Source organism: Sceloporus occidentalis, unplaced genomic scaffold (genome assembly GCF_023333645.1).
Source record: "Sceloporus occidentalis isolate IW3139 unplaced genomic scaffold, rSceOcc1.0.p SCAF_104, whole genome shotgun sequence".
Lineage (NCBI taxonomy): Eukaryota > Metazoa > Chordata > Lepidosauria > Squamata > Phrynosomatidae > Sceloporus > Sceloporus occidentalis.
Window position 1 is genome coordinate 3,173,409 of NW_028317084.1, and position 21,507 is coordinate 3,194,915.

The following is a 21,507-nucleotide window of genomic DNA, read 5'->3' on the forward strand; positions in this document are numbered from 1 at the left end:
CCGAGGGAGGCGCCGTCGTCGTGGCCTCTCCTTGGCTGCCAGTCCCTTGTGGCCCTGAGGCGGCCAGGGCTGCTGCTGCTGCTGCTGCTGCTGCTGGGCTTTGCTTCCCCGGCCGACCGAGGCCCAGCGTCTGCTGCGGGCGGCGCATGCGCAGTGGAGGCCGCCCTCCCTCCCTCCCTCTCCCTCTCCCCCTCCGCCGCCGCCGCTGAGCAGCTATGCCAAGTATGCCTCCAGGAGGAGGAGGAGGAGGAGGAGGAGAGGGTCGGCGGGGGAGCCCTGGCTAGAGGCGGCGGAGGAGCCTCCTCCTGAAAGGAGCAGGATGCGGATGCGGACGGTGGGCCCTTCTTCCTCGGGAGGGAGGCCCTAGCCGCCCCATGGCCGACCCCCTGCGCAGGACCCTCTCCAGGCTGCGCGGGCGGCGAGGGGCGGAAGGGGACGGGCGCCTGCTCCGCCGGGGGAAGGCCCCAGGCAGCCACGGGGCCACGGCGGGCAAGAGCGGGCAAGAGGGGCCCCGCAAGCCTTCCTCCACGGAGAGGGCGCCCCCTTTCTCCCCGGGCAGACAGCAGCAGCAGGACGAGGAAGAGGAGGAGGACGGGGACTACTACGACAACCAGCGCCTGCTCCTCGGCGGAGGAGGATGGGGCTGCGGAGCCAGGCAGAGGGCCGCCGCCACCGCCGCCGTCGGAAGCAGCAGCAGCGGCGGCATCAGCTCCAGCAGCAGCAGCAGCAGCGCCGTCGACCAAGCGCGGCTCCGGAGCCAGCTGCAAGAGGCCTACTGGCTGCTGCTCCGCGCCATGCACGACCTGCCCCCCGCCAGCGCCCCGCCTGGGGAGAAGAGAGCCCCCCTCGGCATCGCCCCCGGGGACCCTCCCTCCCCTCGCCCCCGCAGGAAGGGCCTCAGCCGCAGCCTGGGAAGCCTCCCCGGGGCCTCCTCGCCAGCACCCCAGCCCCCGAGGGCCAGCAGGAGGCGCTGCGGGAGCCTCGGGGCCAGGCTGCCTCCCCCGACGGCGGCCAGGGAGCAGGCGAGTGTCGGGAGCAGGGAGGGCGCCCCTCTGCCCTCAGACCCTGCGCCATCGCCGCCGCCTCCGCCGCCCCCTCCGTCGCTGCTCCCCAAGGAGGCCCTCAAGCCCCCCGCCGCCCTGACGGTCAGGAAGCTGCAGAAGTGGATGTACAAAGGAGGGCTCCTCTCCCTGGCCCTCAAGGGACGCGCCCGGGCCCCCGCGCCCCCTCCGCCGCCCTCTCCGCCGCCCCCTCCTCCTCCTCCGAAGGGACCCCTCTGGAAGGGCCCTGGCACCCCTCTGGGCTCCCAAGAAGGGCCCCCTTCCCCTGCGGCCCCCTCCGCCACAGGACAGGGCCACAAGGCACACAAAGACCAAAGAATCTTGCTGACAGGTAAGGAGGGTTAATGATGATGATGATGATGATTAGCCTTTTTGCCCCACACAGTCCTTAACTTTCCATCCCTCTGCACCGTGGATGGACCCTTCAGTAAGACAACAACATCACATCCAGAGTCCCCATAACAACACTAGGATTGCTTATTGTTGTGTGCCTTCAAGTCAGCTCCCATCCAGAGCTACCTGAAGGCAAACCTTTCATGGTTGTTTTAGCAATCTGCTTCAGAGGGTTTATGCTTTCTCCGCCCTCTGAGGCTGAGAGTATGTGCTTTCTCCTAGGTCACCTACTGGGCCAGGATTCCAACCCTGGTCTGCCAGTGTCCCAGTCCAGCGCACAGACCACTGTGCCAGGCTGCCTCTCAACTTTCTTGCCCCTGGCTTTCCTCGATTGCTGTCTTTCCAGTTGCTGCTTACTCTCCTTTCATGGATGGACCCTTCTGTAGGACGCAATAACACCCAAAATCCACGCAACGGCGATAACTTTGTATACGTCACAAACTCTCCATAGTTGGAAAGCTCCTTGAAGTGGCTCCTTCTCCATCAGGCAAAGGTGCTACAAGTCAGACAGGAGAGAAAAGGCGTTAGTGATGTTAGTCCTAGGCCTGAACTTTGTGAAGATGCTGCTGGGGATGCTCTGACTATGGAGGGATACCTGTGCAGGCAGGCGGCTGCTCCTTCTTCTGGCCATGTTTACTAGGAAACTATTTTAAAGCCCATCAGATTTAAATTCCATTAGCAAAACAAAAAGGTCCTTCCTATGAGAGCCAGGATGTCTCAGTCCTTTCTGAGGCCACAAACTCCTGGGACAAACATCATCAGTTTGTTTTTAGCTTTAAAGGTTTTATGGTGACATATATTTTATGCGTTTTGTTTGGCCCAATGAAGGTATCACTGCAGACTTTGGCTGTTATTGTACTTTGCTATATGGTAAACACGGCTACCCTTGGATACGTTTCCTCTTCAGTAGGGGTGCATTTACACTGTAGAAATAATGCAATCTGACAAAGTGCTGTAGCTCCATCCCGGGATTTGCAGTTTCACAAGGTCTTTAGCCTTTTCTGCCAAAGAGTGCTGGTGCCGCTCAAAACTATAGATCCCAGGATTCTGTAAGATGGAGCCGTGGCAGTTAAAGCAGTGTCAAACTGCACCATTTCTACAGTGTCTGCCCACCCTTGGTGCGCAGGACAAGCCAACCTCACTTTCTAAGTTGGAGCAACATTATTTGTGACAGTGACACCTAAATCCAGTTGAATATTAGTGCTGTATAAAACCAGTAAGTTTAACATAAAAGGTATATGAAAGTGAGTGAGTAAGAGAACAGGGAGTTTGTAGTTTCCATGCCAAATCCTAACTTGCAAGTGCTGTGCCAGATTTTCAGGAGGGAAGAAAAACATGAATGATCCTCATGCTAGAATTAAGCAAGGCTGTATTGGGTTACCAAGAGTATCAGTCAAATTACTATTGGGATATCTCCCTCTCCATGGTACAAACTGGCCATATTTAAGTAATATGCCTCCCACAAATTTCTGTACTCCTCACCCTCTTCCAAATAATGAACACTGGTGTTCAGCAGCACTTTCTATGTTGCAAATATACAGTTTGATCCAGACTTTGTCATTCTTAGAGCATACCCATTGCAGTCAATGGGGCTTTATTGTTATGACAGGCTTCACTCACTGCAGTGGGTCTGCTTCAGATGAGTAGATCCATCCAGCCCTCACCTCATACCAGGAGTTGTCCTTAATTTTGAACCATTTCCTCCCCATTTGTCTCCATTTTGAAATACACTGATTGTTTGAATCATTTGTCCATTAGAATCTGTGTAGAATGATAATTGTAACTGAATGATAACAGCATGGGAATAAAAGGGTAGTTTGAAGACTGGAAGTGACCATGGAAACAGCCTCTCTCTGGTTTATGCAGAGTACAAATTCAGCGGGGCTCCTCAAAAAGAAAATATGTGTGGGCTGGGAGTATTCATGTACCTGGTCAAGCAATTCATGTACCTGGTTTCTGAGCCATAAAGCGTGAGCTATTCCAAGTAAGGTTGCCCAATCAACATAGTCACTTACTTCCAGAAAATACTTCCCTTTATATATTAATTTTCTGTGTGCTGCTAGATAGAGTTAATAACTCACTTATTCAAGAACCCACATGTGAAATCACCTTCCCAGTCCCACAGTCTCTGTATTTGTTTCTCTTTGCAGCCCAAAATTGCTGCAAAATGTCATGTGTTATGTGCAGAAAGATGTAGGTATAAACTGAACGTAAAAAAAAGCAAGCAGGATATGTGTACTTGTTTTCTGTCCAAATGGCTCTTTTACTGGAAAAGCCCACAGTATGTATCCAAAGGGTCTGACACAGAGCAGAATAAAATCTTACGTTATGTAGTCCCCCAGAAAAAATGGCGTGAAGAGGTAATAAAAGATGCTAGTACTGTAATTAAAAAGTTCAGACCTATCCATCAAAAATAAACAAGCCTGGATATAGTCACAGTTCCTGCTTGATATTCCAGTCACTGCCTTCTGCTTTGTAGAGATTAAGGGGCAAAAGGCAGCCTAAGGTAAACATTTTTATGGACATTTCAGCATGTATTTATCAATGCCCTGCAATCAGCAGGACTTAACTTTGGCTGGATTGTGAAGATAGGTTTACTCATTAGAGTAGAATTGGATGGAAGATCCTCTTGAAGGAGCAAAATGTGAAGTTTGAAGTTCTTTGTGGATCAATCTTGAGATGCCTTAGAGATCACTATCCTCATGTCTGGCTATTCAGAAAGGGAGAGTGAACCTAGAGCCATCCATATGTGAAATCCTATTCATGTTTGCCTTGTGGTATGTTCACTGGGGCTTCCAGTTAAGCATGCATATGATTATGCAATTAAAAAGATAATGGTGAACTTTGAGCGTGTTTATATCATGGCGTCTTAGGCTTTTTCATTTTCTCAAGCAGCTTTTGTCTGGAATAGTTCATATAAACCCACAGGATTGTGGTAGTGCTTTGGCTTCATCAAGTTGCTTTTGTGCTTTTGTGTTGTTGTTTTTTCAAAGAAGTAGACATAGCCGTGGGTCTGTTTTCTATATATGCAAGTAGTTTTGCAAATTAAATATGTGTTTGAAATCTGCTTTCCAAAGGACTGAAAGTTTTGCTAACTTCATCAGGGACAAGTTTCTAAAATGCAAGAAGAAACATTTTCTGTTTCCTGTAGGAAGATTTGTGAGTAGCTGCTGTTAGCTGTTATTCCTACTCTATCCTGTAAGCACAAATATGTTTCTCTTGGCACCATACCTTCTTAACTAAAGCAACAATCTGTACCTACCTAAATGGAAGTAAGTAGCATTGGGGTAGCAAGAATTTCTTCTGAAATAGGAAATATAAGATTGTACTGTAAACTAACTTGAAAATAATGTCCCACAAATGCATGTGTTTAGAGTTGTTTCCATTATGTTGTTCCACTGACAGCACTAGGTGAAGCTGTGAATGTTTTTGGATTTTTCTAACATGTCCAGATGTGAAAGAAGGCAACCATGTTTGCCTGTGCATGGGGCATTTCAACAGATGTACCTGTTAGAATTCCCCCTTTTTAGTGTATTGGACCATGACTCTGGAGACCAAGGTTTGAATCCCTGCTCAGCCATGAAAACCCACAGGGTGACCTTCGGCAAACCACATTCTCTCAGCCTCAGAGGAAGGCAAAGGCAAAGGCAAACTCAGTGACTTGAACATACACAACAACAATAGTTACAGCAATATCAATATCCCTCCTAGATTTTGCTTGAAAATCCAGTACTTAAACAAAGTTGCCGTGTGATTCTGCATTCTTCAAGTATTACACTGTTCATGCAAAAATCCAGCTTGCATAGCAGGTGTTTGTGCTTTTAATAATTTATGAACCACCTCAAAGTTAAGGAAATTCAAATACTCCTTTTCTTGTCCTCTTAACAGTGTGTGGTCTCCTATTAACCATAAGAAGCAGTTACTTTCTGCTAGTTTTTCTTTCATGTTTTAACTTTTCTGTCTAAATGCATGCTAAAATAGCTGCAGTGGATAATGCTCTTCAAGGGTGGCTTTCTCCTCCCCATTTTGTTTTAAGTCCTGTTTTAGGATTATGCCTGGTTTAAAGTTTCATTGCTCTAAATCTCCCCAGGTTTATTGCATAACACTCCTTCAGAAAAATATAATTAGCAAAAACATTCTAAGTATTGGTTTTGTGTATTGTTTTATACAGTCTGTGTATTGTTTTACAGGCATACGAAAGTTAAAATGCATATAATTATAAAGTATGTGTTAATTGTACAGGCTTGAGCAGTTACAGTAAAAGAAATAGACTGGTTTCCAAAGTGTGGTTTGATATACAGAGAGTATGTGAAATATAAAATACAATGAACAATTTTTTTATTTAAAACACTGAATATACATGCTTGCTTTAAAAATAATAATCGTAATCATATTCCATTGGGGAGCAAGGCCACTGACTTTATTAGTATGGTGTGGAGGCTTAAATAAGGTTAAACAGACTGGATGTAACTTCTGTTATCCCTATTAGGGATATATGTTTATTAAGCTAACCAAAAGGGAACACATACTCCATTACAAAAATTCCTGTCGATCCTGAACCTAAATTTGATTGGCTGGTCACAACTGTTCTGCTGATTTGTTCCTTAGAGAGACAATAGTATAATGACATTTTTCTCAAGTGCTCTTCATTCGTCAATTGAAATTAAAACAGCTAATTTCCCAATGAATATTTCTTTAGTGTACTGCAGATCCTTAGTTTTAGTAGCTTAAAACTGAAGCTTAGGTAATAAAGGGTGCTTGTGGAGGTTTTGGTTAAGGATGGTTTTTAACACTTGTTCTGAGCCTTGCATGTGTTCAAGAAGGTTTGGCAGAAGCAGAATCCTAAGATAAACAGGTAAAATCAGGAGCCATAACACTGTTTAACTTGTGTACTGAATATATCATACGTAAATCAGAATTGGACTCTAAAGAAGGAGGTGTGAAAGTTGGAGGAAGGAACATCAACTTAGATAAGCAGCCGACACCATACTGCTAGCAGAAAATAGCAAAGACTTGGAACGATTACTGAAGAAAGTCAAAGAAGAAAGTGCGAAAGTAGGTTTACAGTTGTACATTAAGAAAACAAAAATAATGACTACAGGTGATTTACCTAATTTTAAAGTAGATGATGAAGACATTGAAAAAGATTTTCCATACCTTGACTCAGTCTTTAATCAGAATGAGAAGACTAGGATTTGAAAGCGCAGCTAGGGAAGAACTAGAGTTCTGCTATTGGATATACTTTAAATTGCAAGACATGTATATTAGGCAAGGTTGCTCCTGTGCACCTCATAATAACTGCCGACAATTTACCACAAGAAAAATGAGACATATTCTTTGTTCTTTTTGAAGGAAAGAGATTTGTAGTTTTTTAAAATATATACTGTATAACTTGTGTATTGTCCGACCTGATACGTTTTTTACTTATTGAGAGACTACTGATATAATCACACCCAGAGATGTAGGTATACATGAGGAATAATTGCATATGGTTTAAAACAAGTTAAGTGGCAACCTTTCAGTCCACACTTACATATATATATATCTTGGCTTTCTTCCAATATAGAGACTTATGGCAGCAAAAAATAAAATAAAATAAAAATAAAAAATAAATGAAAGCAGTACAAATTAAAAACAAATCAAAAGCATAAGGATGGATTAAATCTAATGGGCTGGACAGGATTCACTGCTAGCTTTAGTCACTGTAAAATTTTAACAGCTTTGCCTAGAAGTTGTCAGCTTATTAGACTTGGCAGATTAGTAAATAAGAACAGAACTAGAAGGGGAGACATTTTTGGACTGCACCTCCCAGAATTCCCAGGTCAGCATGGGGCTGCTGGATGGGTAATTCTGGGTGTTATTGTCCAAAAATGTAAGTTCTTTGTCCTTAACAAGTTTTGCATAGAGAAGGATGAAAGCTATACCAGTCAAGAATCTTGTCTCTTGGTTGGTGATGATAACTACCACTGTATCATAAATGCACATTTATCAAGAAATGTCAGCAAAGTGTGGTTTCTTCGGGAGGGGACAGATTCCTTTTTTGCAGTGTCTGTGTACTTGGAATGTAGTACAAGTTCAAACGTATCGTTTGTAATTATGTCAAGATTTTGCTGCTGTCAGTGCATCAGGTCAGATTTGAGGATTTAGCTGTCAAAATATTCAGCCTTTTACCTTCACCCATTTCCCTGGGGTCTGTCCTGGTGAAACTGCATCCATGAAATGCCTGTATGCTGAACTAGATAACACACACACACACACACACACACACACAGGTTAATACGATCAAAAATAACATTTGCTCTTCTTACATTTTTCAGTTCTGTTAGTTATTTGTTTCAATAAAAACATATACATTTTTAGTGATCAGTTGCATCTGTCTGGGGTCCAGGACAAATTGGGAGAAGTGGTTTTGGTTTGCTTTTTAACAATCTGTCCACACACATACTGCTGCATAATACAGCCTCCACATATGTTGTATGTAGTCAAAATCATACAACTCTTGACTTTTGTCTTGAGTGCTGTTTTGATCAAGACTTTACCTTGTGTGTGTATGAAACAGTAGATCCTTTCAGTTCGTTCTCTCTCTCTCTCTCTCGCTCACACACACACACCTTTAAAAAAAACCTCCACTCTGCATGTTCAGTTGCAACAACTTGAAAGCTTGAAGTGGCACAAAAGCACACTTAAATACTCTGCTAAACTGTACTGTGTACACAGATACTTCAGTGGTAACTCAGTACATTCCATAAACGTGTTTGAAACACAGTGTGAAGTCATGAAGTGTTGGTTCAGGTCTTATGGGCTTCTGATGTGTCTTCTTCTTTGCTTTTCTTTAGTTAGGGGTCTTCAAATCTGATCTGAATTGGCCTTCTGTGAAACTCAGGCTGCAGCCTTATGGTAATACTCCTTGTAAGCTCTATTAGACTCAGTGAAACTTTCTTCTAAGTAAACAGCCTTGGTATTGGGCTATGCACACTTGGCATATGTTCCACTGCAGTCAGTTGGACCTCTGAGTAAACATGTGTAGTACAGTATTGGGAGGAGATATCTGCAGCTTGATCCTGTCACTGTTTACTTGGGAGTAAATTCCAGTGAGTTCCATTTGAAGGCCAGTTTGAACTCCCCTCCCTATTTCTAAATATGATTAGAATTGCAGCTTTAAAAACATTTCCATGGATATTGTGTTTAGGTATATTGGCTTAATAAAAGTACAGCCTTCATAAACACTTTCTACAATTCTTTAATTATTAACACAACTTATATACTGTCTTTAAAAAAACATGACTTGTGCTGTATTATCTGATTCTACAAGAGCCATGTGTCTGTCAAATAGCTTTACCAATCCTTACAATTATTGTCTGGAATACTATTGGTGATTTTTACTAGTGTAAATGCCATTATGCAAGCAATTGCATTTTCAAGGAAGTTGTTTAGCTCTGACTAACTGGTATCAGCATCACTGCACAGTGGGACAAAGTTAAGGCATTGCCATGTGTTGTATGATTGGGTTGTGTAACTGTATGATGCAGTATTATTATGGCATAGCTACACCTCTAAAATCTTATGCTACTCATCTGCTAGACCAGATCTCAGCTGTAGGGGTAGATTGGGAATAACCATACTAAATAGACTATTTGAAATCAATAGGACAGAAGTTAAATCATGACTGAGTCTGGATCCAACTTATTATGTTCAGTTCATCCTTTGGGAAATGAGAGGAAAAGGAGGAAAATATGAATCTGCAAATTGGCTAAAACTCATTTATCTTGTATACAGCATTTGTGAGCAAAGAAGCAGAATCCAACCCACTAGCCATGTGTGATGGCCTATCATGAGAGATGTAATACCAGACCTTTGTGGAACTGCAAGAAAGGAAATCTAAGTGGAATCTAACTGTGGGCTGTACCTTTGCAGGATGCCATTGTTTTGGTGGGCTGCAGGTGATGTCCCACAACCAAACCTTGGAAAAGATAGATGGATGGATATATAGATAGCTATGATATCAACTCTCAGAGTCCCATAGCCAGCATAAGCTACAAGCAGCTCTGGGATTTGGAGTCCCAAAGCGTAACTTTTCCAGGTTCTGACCACAGTAGTAGGGTTTGAGATGCAGACTGTGCACACACCTGCTTGGTATACCACACATTAAGGTTTCTTCAAATTAACTCTGATGTGTCACAAGAACTGAAAAATATCTGCTGCATACTTACCCAATTTTTTAAAAAAAGCATAAACCCAATGGTCCAAGCAAATGAGCCTAAGTTTGTCTGAATTTTTTTCAAAATTTATTTTCACTTGTCTGTTATGATTGCTCAGCAAATGTGTCACATTTAGTTTTTATTGTTGTTGTGTACCTCCAAGTCATTTTTAATTTATGACAACCCTATCACAGAATTTTCTTGGCAGGGGGTTATATATTATTATACTATATTTGCAGAGGAAGTTTTTCTCTCAGTTTCACATAGATCTTGAAAGTTAAAGTCTAACGGGTTTTGTAGGGAACTGTGTGTAAAGTAGATTGTGGTGATGGCATACTTGAAATCTGGAATAATACTCTAATGCTCTCAATCCCTTCTCCCTTAACAGATTTGATAGAAAATGTTTACATACCTTCTGTGAGCAGAAGAGAACTTAAGACCTTTAAAGCCACTGAAGGCACTGAATGCAGGCCCCGGTTTGCTAGCATCACTGTGTCCAAGAAGCGGAACTGGTTACGTCAAAGTTCTCCAAGGGTATCTAATTTGGAAAAAGGAAATGCTTATAAGAAAATGTCAGGAGAAAGTCCCCATGCATTGAAATTTCCAAGTCCTTTGCTTGAGCCGAAGATGTCTCAGACTTTTTCCAAGAAACTGCTAGGGCATGAAAGCCCTAAGAGAAGTGTCAGTTCTCTTTGTGCTGCTGAGAATGGGACGAGCCCTTTGACATTGCAAAACCCTGCTTTGGATTCCAGCGAAGATAATGATGCAGATGATGAAGGAGAAATATGGTACAACCCTATCCCTGAAGATGATGAGCCTGATTTTGCTTGTTTCCTAGGTGGAAATGTTGATCGTTCAGACTCTCAAGCAGTTCATTACAAGCTGTCCTCTGGGAACTGTCTGGTTAAAGTTGCAGGACATAATGAACACCTTCCACATTTCTCATCCTCTGCTGGGAGGGATGTTAGTCAAGTAGATTGTGTGCATTCCATGGAATATTTGCAAGTACACAAGCCAAAGCCCACATGCAGTATTCTGACTGGGTTTGTCACAGATGATTGCCCTACATTAAAAGTTACTTTGGGAGGTAAGAGGAGTTTAAATGTATGACTTACAGTAATATTTATATATGTTACATTGTTCCTTCCTGCCTGGGGGGGTACTAGCTTTGTTCTTAGTGTTCGTAGTTTTCCTACATGTTCAGGTTCCTCTTAAGGTCAGTTTCCATGCCATTACGTGTGATTGGTTATACGTGGCAGCAGCATATTCACATATGCAGTTATCTATAACATATGAATTGGCTCATGCTCTATAAGCAAAGGTGCTTACAGCCTGAAAATTGGAAATGATGTTATTGCATGAAGCTACAACGCTGTATCCACTTACTTAGGACTAAACCACATTAAGCTCAATAAAGCTTACTTCCAAGTTGACAGTTATATGATTGCATTGTAAGAGAACAATAATCAGAACTGGGGGAACAGAGGACTATGAGTTGAATGTTTAGCAAATGAGACATCATTCATCTGTGAATTGTAATCAGTTCCCTGCTTCAGGTTGGTTGCTTGTCTGATTTTTTGATGTGTGTATTGCATTGGGAAGTACAAATTTATCCATTCACCTACCGAGATAAGAAATTATTAAAACATAGTTTTTAAAGCCTGCTATGAATATAGAAAGGGAGTTTTCTTGGTGATATTACAGGAAACCAACCAGTTAGCAAGGTAAAGTCAGTTTCTAGAGAGCCAGTATGCTATAGTGGTTTGAATGGTCTGGTCCAGATGGGCGCGATAGGGCGCCCTTGTCATGTGCAAGGGGTGGCGCTTCTAGACGCCCTCACACGTGACGAGGGCATCAAAATGGCGGTGCCCTGTATAGATAGGCACCGCCATCATTACGTGACGGACGCCTAGCATCTGCACGTCGCGGCTCCATTGTGACGTCATGAGTGCGCCATTGGTACACTGTGGCGTCATAATGGCGCCACAAGAAGAACCCACTTTTTGCAGGTTCTTTTTGGTCCACGGGGAAGTCCCACAGTCTGGAGGCTGCGGCTTCCCCACGGACCAAAGCTGGGCTAAGACTTTGGAAGCCCAATGGTCAAATTTCTGCTCAGCCTTGGAACCCCACTGGGTGACCTTCAACAAGTCGCATTCCCTCAGTCTTACATTAAAGCAGTGGCAAACCTCCTTTGAACAAATCTTGACAAGAAGACCCCATGATAAGGTCCTCACTCATATTTACCTGGCAGGGGAGATATCATGATCATGATAAGGTCCTCATAGGTTGGACTCAACTTGAAAGCACATAAAACGACAACAAAGTCAGCTTCTCCTGCAAAGTTACATAATTTTTTTTTTTGTAGAGCATAATTTAGAGAGGAAAAGTTATGTTTAAATTTCACTCAATTAATGTGCTTCTAAATTGATAGCAGTATGCTAAAAACATTACGCTGCTCTTTATTGTCTAACTGCCTAAAACGATTCTGTTCCAGTCTTTGGGGAAAGTGGAATCAGGCGTGGGTTCAGATGCATTTCCTTTTTTTTCCTGGCATAGTCCAGAAACTGGAGAATTGGCAAATGTACACACGCTAAAATTACCCTACATAATGGCAAGCATAATGACCAAGGGGCTGGAGTTACTGCTTTGTGAGGAATAATTATATGTTTAGGGTAGTTTATTGTAGAAAAAATGTGGATAAGGGGACAGAGTTGTGATAATGTGATAGAGTTGTATAAAATTATGTATTGTGTACAGGAAACTGTGAAGTTTTTCTTCTTCTCCTATGATGGAGCCTGAGGTTGGCCTAGATAACAAAAAGGTGAGAGATTAGTGTCAAATAAAAGTATTTTGTTACACAGCACATAGCTAAACTGCAGAATTCACTGTCACAAGACATAAAGATGGTCAGTAATATGATCATTTTAAAAAAAAGATTATAGACAAAAATATGGAGAATAAAACTGCCTACTAATTACGATGACAACTTATTGCCTCCTGTTATCGGAGTGAGTGTGCCTCTCAATACTGGTTGCAAGACATGACCCAAAAGGTGCTATTATTCTAACATCACACTTTAGCCTTTTAGTATCTGGTTCCCATGTGTCAACAAAGGCTGGACTGGAAAGGCTTTGAGCCTCATGTAGTACTGCATTTTAAAATCTGTTTTTATTTCTGCTGTTATTTTCTAGTAGCTTCAGAGGGTTTCAGTTTTGTAACAGTGTAATCCTAAACCTAAGCAAAAAGAAGTCCCAGTGAGTTGAGTGGGGTTTGTTCTCATGTAAGTGGGGGCTTCCGGGCACAGTACAAGGTGTTAGTTATTACCTACATGGCTTGGGCCTGGGTTACTTACGAGAACGCATCTCCCTATACAATCCGCCCCACACTCTTAGAACAAGTGGGAAGAACTTGTTAGAGATACCAGCATCCAGACAAGTTTCAACTTCCCGAAAAGCATTCAGTATAGCTGCCCCTAGACTGTGGAACAGACTCCCAGAGGAGATTTGCCTTGTTACATCCTTGGAAATTTTCAAGAAGGCGGTAAAGACAGAGCTCTTTTGCCGCACATACCCTCCTGACCTCCTATGAAGACCATCGGAACGGAACGACCCTGTGGTTGATTGATAAGGCATGATGTTTCATATTTTTAGCGGTGGTTTTAATTGCGCGGTAACTAATGTTGGAATAGTGTAACTGTTTTAATTCTGTTGTGATCCCGCCTCGATCCATTGGGAGAGGCGGGAAGATATAAATAAAAACCATTATTATTATTATTATTATTATTATTAATTTGGTGTCCTTGAAATGGCTGTGGATAATGGGATTTGTATTCAAGCCATGAACAGGATCAAATTGGGCTATAATATTTAAACATTGGCTGTGGATTGTAAGCATACCGAATGATTATTATTATAATTGATATGAAGGGAACTACTAGCAAGATGAAAATTAAATCATAAATTTAGTTTTTTATTTCCACTTTAGCAATTAACTTTGCTAAAGATGCTTATTTTTTACTCATAATACAGATTTGACTATTATGGTTTTAGAGATAAACCACTTTCTATAGCCTTGAAATACTTCTTCAGCAGAAAAAGTGGATACAAGTTCCTAAAAAATTAAGAGGGAATATCATCTGGGAATGACAAATCTGTTGATTTTGTGTATGACCATAAGGCTTGAACTTTGGGTATTTTTAATCCTAATGTTATCCTAATATATTTGAGTAAAATACACACTTCCATTCCAGTTAAGGATTTCACAGCAACCTGTGTCACGTTTCTGCATGTTATCCCCACTGTCAGATGAGCTATGTTGAACAGTAGTGACTTGCTGAAGATCGAGTCCAAGAACAGTATACTAAATTACACTAGTTCTTCTAACTGGTTTTGTTGGAGCAACCTGCTTGGGACTTGCATATGGCTTGCAGTATGAGGTCCCCCGCTGTTATGTGTTTAGTTAACATAGCCAATATTTTATTTTCTTGTCAAGCTTTAAATTTACTTTACACAATATGTGAAACAAGATTGTGTTTGGGCATCCCTCTAGACATTCTTGTTCAGAGGAAAATCCCATTCATTTTAGTGGGGCTTCTTCCCTAGTATGTGCTTACACAGGATTGCAGTCCAAGGGATTTTAATATTTATTTATTTATGATGCAGGAAATAAACCCATTGTACATACAGGTCTTTTGTGCAGCAGTCTTGAGAAATTTTCTTTAACGGCATTGTCATGGTTTTCTTGCGGAATGCTAATCAATATTTTGGCTTCCACTGAGCTTCTAGTAATGGATTTTATTTCCAGCTGGGATGGTGTATAAGGTATGATCTCTGAAGGAATGTTGCATGCATTCTGTATCATGTTTCATAGAGCAATTATTAACAGAAATCTTAAGTTATGCTGAATTCCTTCTAATACCAAGGAAAATTCAGTTAGATGCTTTTATGTCACAGAAGAAAATGTGTTGCTTAACTAAACTGAAATTGCCCCTTGATTGTGCTTACACCCTGGTGAAATTAATTGTGAATTTATCCGATACTGTTTAAGTATTGAGTTAATGAAGCTGTTTTAAATACAGCTTTGCCTCTGAGTGCATGATACATGTTGAATAGCAATCACACTGAATGCTTTAATTGTTGAAGAGTTCCTGCTGCTAAGTAATTGGCTTTATTGCTAAAGAGTACTTAAGAGATTCTTTTAATCCTGTTAAGGTGTCTACAGTTAATTTTAGTCCAAGCTGAAATGATAGCTCATCCAGACAGAATTACCACATAAAGGGCATCAGGGCAAGTAAGTTCTGTTTGTATGATCATGTGGTACTGCATGGCGCATGGAACTATTATGAAGCAGAGTATAAATCTTTTCATAGATTGACATTGTACCTAATGTCCTCTGTCTAGTGATCTTCTGAACACTTACCAAAATGGAATATCATTCTGATCTGGGAGAAATGTAGATGCCTGTGTGTGTAAAAACTGTATGCTTGGTGACTTATGAATATGAAATGATTTTCTCCCCTGTATAGTTTCCTCATGGTGGCAGCAGGCACAGTTGTAATAGTGCCCTCTTTTGCAAATTTAGCTGAAGTCAAGCTTTGAACCATAGTTAAAATGAGCTAGGAGAAATATGCTTAGGATTTCATATTTTATCTCTTTTTTTGGTGCTGTTTCTGCACTGCAGAAGTAATGCAATTTGACATCACTTTAACTACCATGGTTGAATGCTATGGAATTCTGAGAATTGGAATTTTGTGGGGCATTTAGCCTTCTCTGTTAGAAAGCTCTGGTACCACAACAAACCACACTTCCCAGAATTCCATAGCATTGAGCCATGGCAGTTAAAGTGGTATCAAACTAGATTATTTCTGCAGTGCAGATGAATCTTTGGATACTGACTCACTCTATGCATGCTCTTTGCCACTGGTTTCCCTCAAATGAGATTCACAAGTGAGGGAGCCTTGTCAAGTTCTTCCCTGAACACCTTAGCAGCTGGTAGCTTCTAGGTGGTTGGGTCAGTGAATCCACTTTGGCACTATTCAAGGTGCTGAATTTGCTTTGGGACAGGCTTTAGCACCTTGGATAGCACCTTTAAATTTTAGAGTAAATTCCGGAGCAGATTGACTGTCCCACCGAAATGAAAGTCACTATGGCCTGTACAACATTGCTGGGGAAACCTCCTCATTTCCTAATTTTATCATGTCTGTTTTCTTGTGCCTGCTCCCCTTTGTTGACAGCTGCTGGTCAAATAGTGGGATGCTTAATATGATGATGTGTCCATCCGCTGGACACAGGGAAGCTGTATATTGTTCTTCACTTTAAAACATTATATCTGTCTGCTCGACTTCCTTTTTCCTGGTCTAATCTGTACTGCTTAAATAAATGCAATTTGATAACACTTTAACTGCTATGACTTAGTGCTATGGAATTCTGGGATTTGTAGTTTGTTGTAGTACCAGTGCTCTCTGACAGAGAAGGGCAAATATCTCACAAAACTACAAGGATTCATAGCATTGCATTTAAAGTAGTGTCAAATTGCATTATTTTTGCAGTGCAGATTAGACCCCTGACTCTTAAAAATCTATGGGAGGTAAATAACATACTGACTTATTTCTATATAGAAATCGATTTTCTCTTCCAACTCGGCATGTGTTTCCAAACTTGGCAGATGTAACCCTTACTCTCGTAAAGGGCTATTGAAAAGAGGGTCTTGAACTGTGTGACCACAGAGAGCATACATAAAGTTGCATTCTCAGTAGGTGTCAAGCTGTTTAATGGTCTTCTTGCTTCTAAGTCACTTAAATCTTACTGTTTTGTTTTCTTACTGCAGATCTCTGCTGTGTTGCCATGCTATTTTTTAAAAAGACATGCCAGAGTTAAGCATCTGGTTTTTCTTATGACAAGAAACATAACAGTCTCATCTGCAAGTAAAGCTTTTTTTTAGACAATTGCAAACCTCCTCAAAATAAAATAAGGCTGTTTCTTTATTGGTATTGCTATTTCAATCTTAACTATAGTGTTCACTTCTGAATGTTCACATTTTGAGATAATGTTTACAAAATTATACCTAGTCTCTTTAAGACTTCCTAAAAAAGAAGAAAGAAAGAAAGAAAGAAAGAAAGAAAGAAAGAAAGAAAGAAAGAAATCCAGGAAAGTAGTACTTCTAGCGTGGGAGGAACTGAAAAGAGCATTCTTATTTTTTTCTTTTTCTTTTTCTTTTTACCTTTTCCTGACATACATATTGGGATAAACTGCTTTCTTTCTTTTTAACCCTAACATATTCATCATTTAATTTAAGGATGAGTTTCTAAGGGAAACCTCTGAGTTTTGAAGGGAAAATTAAGCCTATAGAAAGAGTAGGAACCCTTGTTGGCTTGAGTGCCATATTGGAAACCTGTCAGGGGCTGTGTACTTCCTTCGGGCAGGTTCAGAACCCAAAGCAGGTAGGCAACTTCACTGTTTTTCAGACATGTGCTTTATTGTAGTCACATATACATACAACATTCATGTATACTTCAGGTGCCTTGAGTTGGTGGCCTCTAATGGAGTTGGTATAAATGAGGGGAACTTTCCAGAGCAATGACTCCATATGTGTTGACAGTGGTTCCTTGTGGCAAGGCCAAAGAATGGGAGTTCAGTGAGAAGAAGAGGCCTACACTGGCCAAATGGAGAGGCCGTAAAGCTTGGAAGTTAGTTCCCCACTGGTAACCTGACAGTATTCCTTAAAAATATAAAAACATGCTGAGCTTATTGACTGCAATCTTTCATATCCCATTTAACATTGGTCAAATTAAAGCACTCAGTATAAGTCAATAGATATATTGATCTAGTATCATGAGAAAAGGGTTGTTGAGGACTCTGAGTATTGACTTCTGTGGTTAATTTAAGTTGTTCTATTGATGTCTCCCTGCAGCATTGCATACATGCTAATTTAATTAGGGTTGGCTTTCAGAATTAAATGCACTTCAGTTCAGTAGATGAGGTTTGTTTGGAGGAAAGCCCATCTGAATTTATGATGTACAGTGATTCCCATATCTTTGAGTTACAAAGTGTGTGTGTGTGTGAGTGAAGTCAACATGACGTAATGGTTACAGTACTGGACCAGCGCTGGGGAGGCCTAGGTTCCAGTCTGCACTTAACATAGTCTTCCTTAAGGAGGATTTTTAAGATCGGCCAATATAAAAATAATTGCAGTACAAAGCATGTTTGGCTTTTAAAAAGAGTATAGGATGCATATACTCCTTTTGAAATGAATTCGTTTTCTATTCAATTAGTGTTATGGATGCCTATATCAAAATTGTAGTTTGTGCATTTGTTATGTGTTCAATATATTATATTATTGTGTTTGCACTGCAATAAGATTTTGCAGTTTGACTCAGAAGAACCATATAGCTAAAGTATCATAGAGGAAAATACCTTCCTGTGTTTATCCTGAGACTGTGCTTTAAAACATACTACTATTCACATAGCATTTATCATTATTCTGCCTCCGGGCCATGCACACATTCTGTCAAACAAAATTTTGCACAACAAAGCACAATGATGGAAGAAAGACAAATGAGAAAAATATAGTTCAGAGAGTCGAAGGCTTTCATGATGGAAAGGCAGGAGGTCCTGAGGCCTGCTGTTAGCAACAAAACAATATACATGCAAATCACTCCTGCCTTTCCAGGTCACACAATATATATACCCAAGTCCTTTCCAGGCAAACATTCTCTGAAGATGCCAGCCACAGATGCTGGCGAAACATCAGGAAGAAACTCTGCTAGAACATAGCCACATAGCCCGAAAACCCCACAAAAACTATAGTTCAGGGAGACAAAACATCACATACAAACAGCAAATAAAATTGAAAGTAAACATTAATAGAAGAAAAAAAATACCAAGCATGTATGACTCTGAGTGGGTTGTAAAATAGCAATAATCTTCCATTCTTGAAACAGAAAACGTTAAAAAAGATGACACTGTACCAGCATCCAAGTCTGAGACATGAGCCTCCACGCAAGAGCATATGGAAAAATGATCATTGACTTCAGTGGTTTAGCAACAGGAATGACTCTCCCATCCACACATATTTAATAAATGGGTGCCACATTGCCATGAAGGATTCCAGTATGCCCCCCCCCCCCCGCCAGCATAATTTGCCATTCTAGCACTCAAGTTAAAAAGAAGTGCTGAAACCACCGGATGTTAGATGCAAAATGTCAAGAATGCTAGATTGACTCCTCCATAGCTAATGAAGACTAGAGAAAGTTTTTTAATATCTTGGCTCACTTTTCTAAGTCTTTGCCAGAGTCTTCTGACAGAAAAAGAAGATTAATGTTAGCAGGCTAAAACATGGCACTCGTTACTATAGAATGATTCAGAGCAGCCCACCAATGGAACTGTGCTGTGATTTGCAGTACAAGGGGAGCCTTTGTCCAGTTTTATCAAATACCACATTTCTTATGAGCTGCTTGCCAGAAAAGCACAGCAGGCGTGCTAGAAATAGTCTATTCCATGTAAGGAAACAACTTCAATAGAAACACAGCAACTGGGAGAAACAAGAAAATTCATTGACACTTCTGGAAAACAGACTTTGGGCAGTATTGTTTTCTCAAACGGGCCGGGGGCAGGGAACAAAGCCTCCTGGTGAATTTGTATCTGGAAGGAAAGTTACTCAGCTACTGCAGTTAATGAAAGGACCAATAACTGGGTCCTACAGAATGCTGAGGATTCTTTGAGCTTTAAGTTTTGATTTTAAAAGTAGCAAGAATATTGAACTAACTGGAGGATGTTGTAGAATCATGTTTCTTTGGTCCTGTGAGTAGGCAAGTGGATTGAGATTCCCAACCAGAGTAACCTAAAAATGTGCATCATTACCAGGAGAGTATTTGGGTTGTTGTTTTTTAATGATGCTTAAACATTCCACTTTTTTCTTTGTTTCATTTCTGTTATCTGAGGAAACAAAATTTGTGGGGAGGAAGAGATTTGACTTGACGTTTTATTACCGATACTAGACAGGAATATTGTGTATGTGCATGTGTGTGTGTCTGTGCTTAGAAAAGAACTGGGCAAGTGATGGTGTTGACATTCAGTCTGGCCTCTGAAGGCTTTCCATCTGTCCCATGCACTGTTCCCTTTCTGTATTTTCTAGGTGCTCTTATCCCTTGTTATGTGATTTGGACTGAGCAGTATATTTCTTAGGAGGAGGAAAGATAATAAAAAAAAAAATTATGTGCCTGTTTTCTGTTACAGGGCAATGTTGTATAGTGGTTAGAGTGTTGGATTGGTACTTGGGAGATCCAACTTCTGTAGTCCCCACAGAGGTGTGAAATGCACTGAGGCACCTTTGGCTAGTAATTTTTTTACCAGGGTTGTTTTGAGAATAAAAAAGGAGAGGAGAATTGTGCACACTGTCTTTAGCTCATTGGAAGAATGACAGGATGTTATACTACTATAGAAGTAATAAAATAAAAATATTTACACGAGAGTGGGTTGTTGGGTGGTGCTAATGTTTCCGTATCTTTTATGTCTGTTGTGTTCAGAATATGGTGTGTTGTTCTGTGAAAAGAAGAAATATAAGTTGGTAAAGTGATTTTCTTGGTTTGAGAGTGCATATGTTTGAGTGGTGTGGAACTGTTGGATGGAAACACTGCGGTAGGACAGAAACATCTTTGTTTAATACCATCTACACTCTCACTTCTTGTTTCCATGAGCTGCTAAGAAATTTTCTAAGAAGATGATTGGTATGAAAAAGTAGAAAGCAGATGATGGCATCTGCTCCTAAAGAGAAATTGTCAAAAATTATTGGTAATGATACCTAGAGTATCTCTTGACCAGTTGCTGTGGAATTATGGAACTTATTTTTGGTATTTCCATCTCTCTGGTATACCTATGCCAAACTCAGAAGTAGCATTTCTGTCCCACCTGCAAGGTTATGGTTTTACTAACCACAATCTATAACCCAAATCTTGGTTTAGTTTCTCAGTGAACAGACTAATCGTGGTATGGGGATTGTTGTAACTGGTTTTAACTGGCCTGTTTTTAAATAGTTAACCTATTTAATATATTTTTAATCTTAAAAAAATAGTTATCTGTTGTTTTAAGTTGATTTTATTGGAAGCCACCTTGATATCTTTGGATATACGACAGGATATACATATTTTTAATAAATAAAATAAATGGAGATGGGTATTTGCTTTAATTTTCCATCTTGTCAGCACTGTGATTTCTGTGGTACATTTGACACTTGAGACTGAATAACAGCTGTAGTTATGGTTGTTTAGTTCAGATGTTGTCTTAAGCCTGTTCCATGGTTTCTGGTTCTAGTTTGCTAGCTAAACTCAGCTCATGTTTTGTCAACTCATATGTCACACTAAATGCTAGTTTAAAGTGCTGCCTTGATTGAGCTTCTGAGATATATATTATTTGTTTTGGCATACAGAAGTGAATTTTGATTTGATTGAATCTTTCAGTGTATTCAGGAATCATGATGAACCATGATGATGGGAATAAACATAGACAAGTCTCAGGCCTGTGCATTTACATCTCATTTCTACTTTCTTGATGTTAGGAGGAGATCAGAGGCTGCCACCTATATTTCTGTTTAAGTTTATTGTAGTGTCCAGATGTGAAACACTGTAGGAAGCACCTGTGATTTGTTTGAAACAAGCCAGATTCATACCATGGGGTATGGAACTGGCTTGTTTGAACAAATGGTTGTTAAGATGGAATACAAATTTCAGGGTTCAGATGTAATACTGAACTACAGTTAATGAAAAAGTGAAGTGAAAGCATCTGATCTAATGGGCAAATCAGAAAAAGAGAGACAGGTGGAAGTCTAGGCATAAGTCATTCTTCCAAGGATAAAGCAAAGTG

The 21,507-nt window shown here is 40.9% G+C and overlaps 1 protein-coding gene across 1 annotated transcript in view; it reads left to right on the plus strand.

The window, feature by feature from the left end:
- The first annotated feature begins 255 nt into the window (after window positions 1-255).
- The window catches only part of SYDE2 (synapse defective Rho GTPase homolog 2), a 53,650-nt gene continuing 32,398 nt past the window's right edge, over window positions 256-21,507 (plus strand). The window contains exons 1-2 of the mRNA XM_089497583.1: window positions 256-1,392; window positions 10,041-10,739. Of these exons, the coding sequence (XP_089353709.1) occupies window positions 375-1,392; window positions 10,041-10,739 (1,717 nt within the window). The 5' untranslated portion in view covers window positions 256-374. The remainder of the gene's footprint in view (window positions 1,393-10,040; window positions 10,740-21,507) is intronic.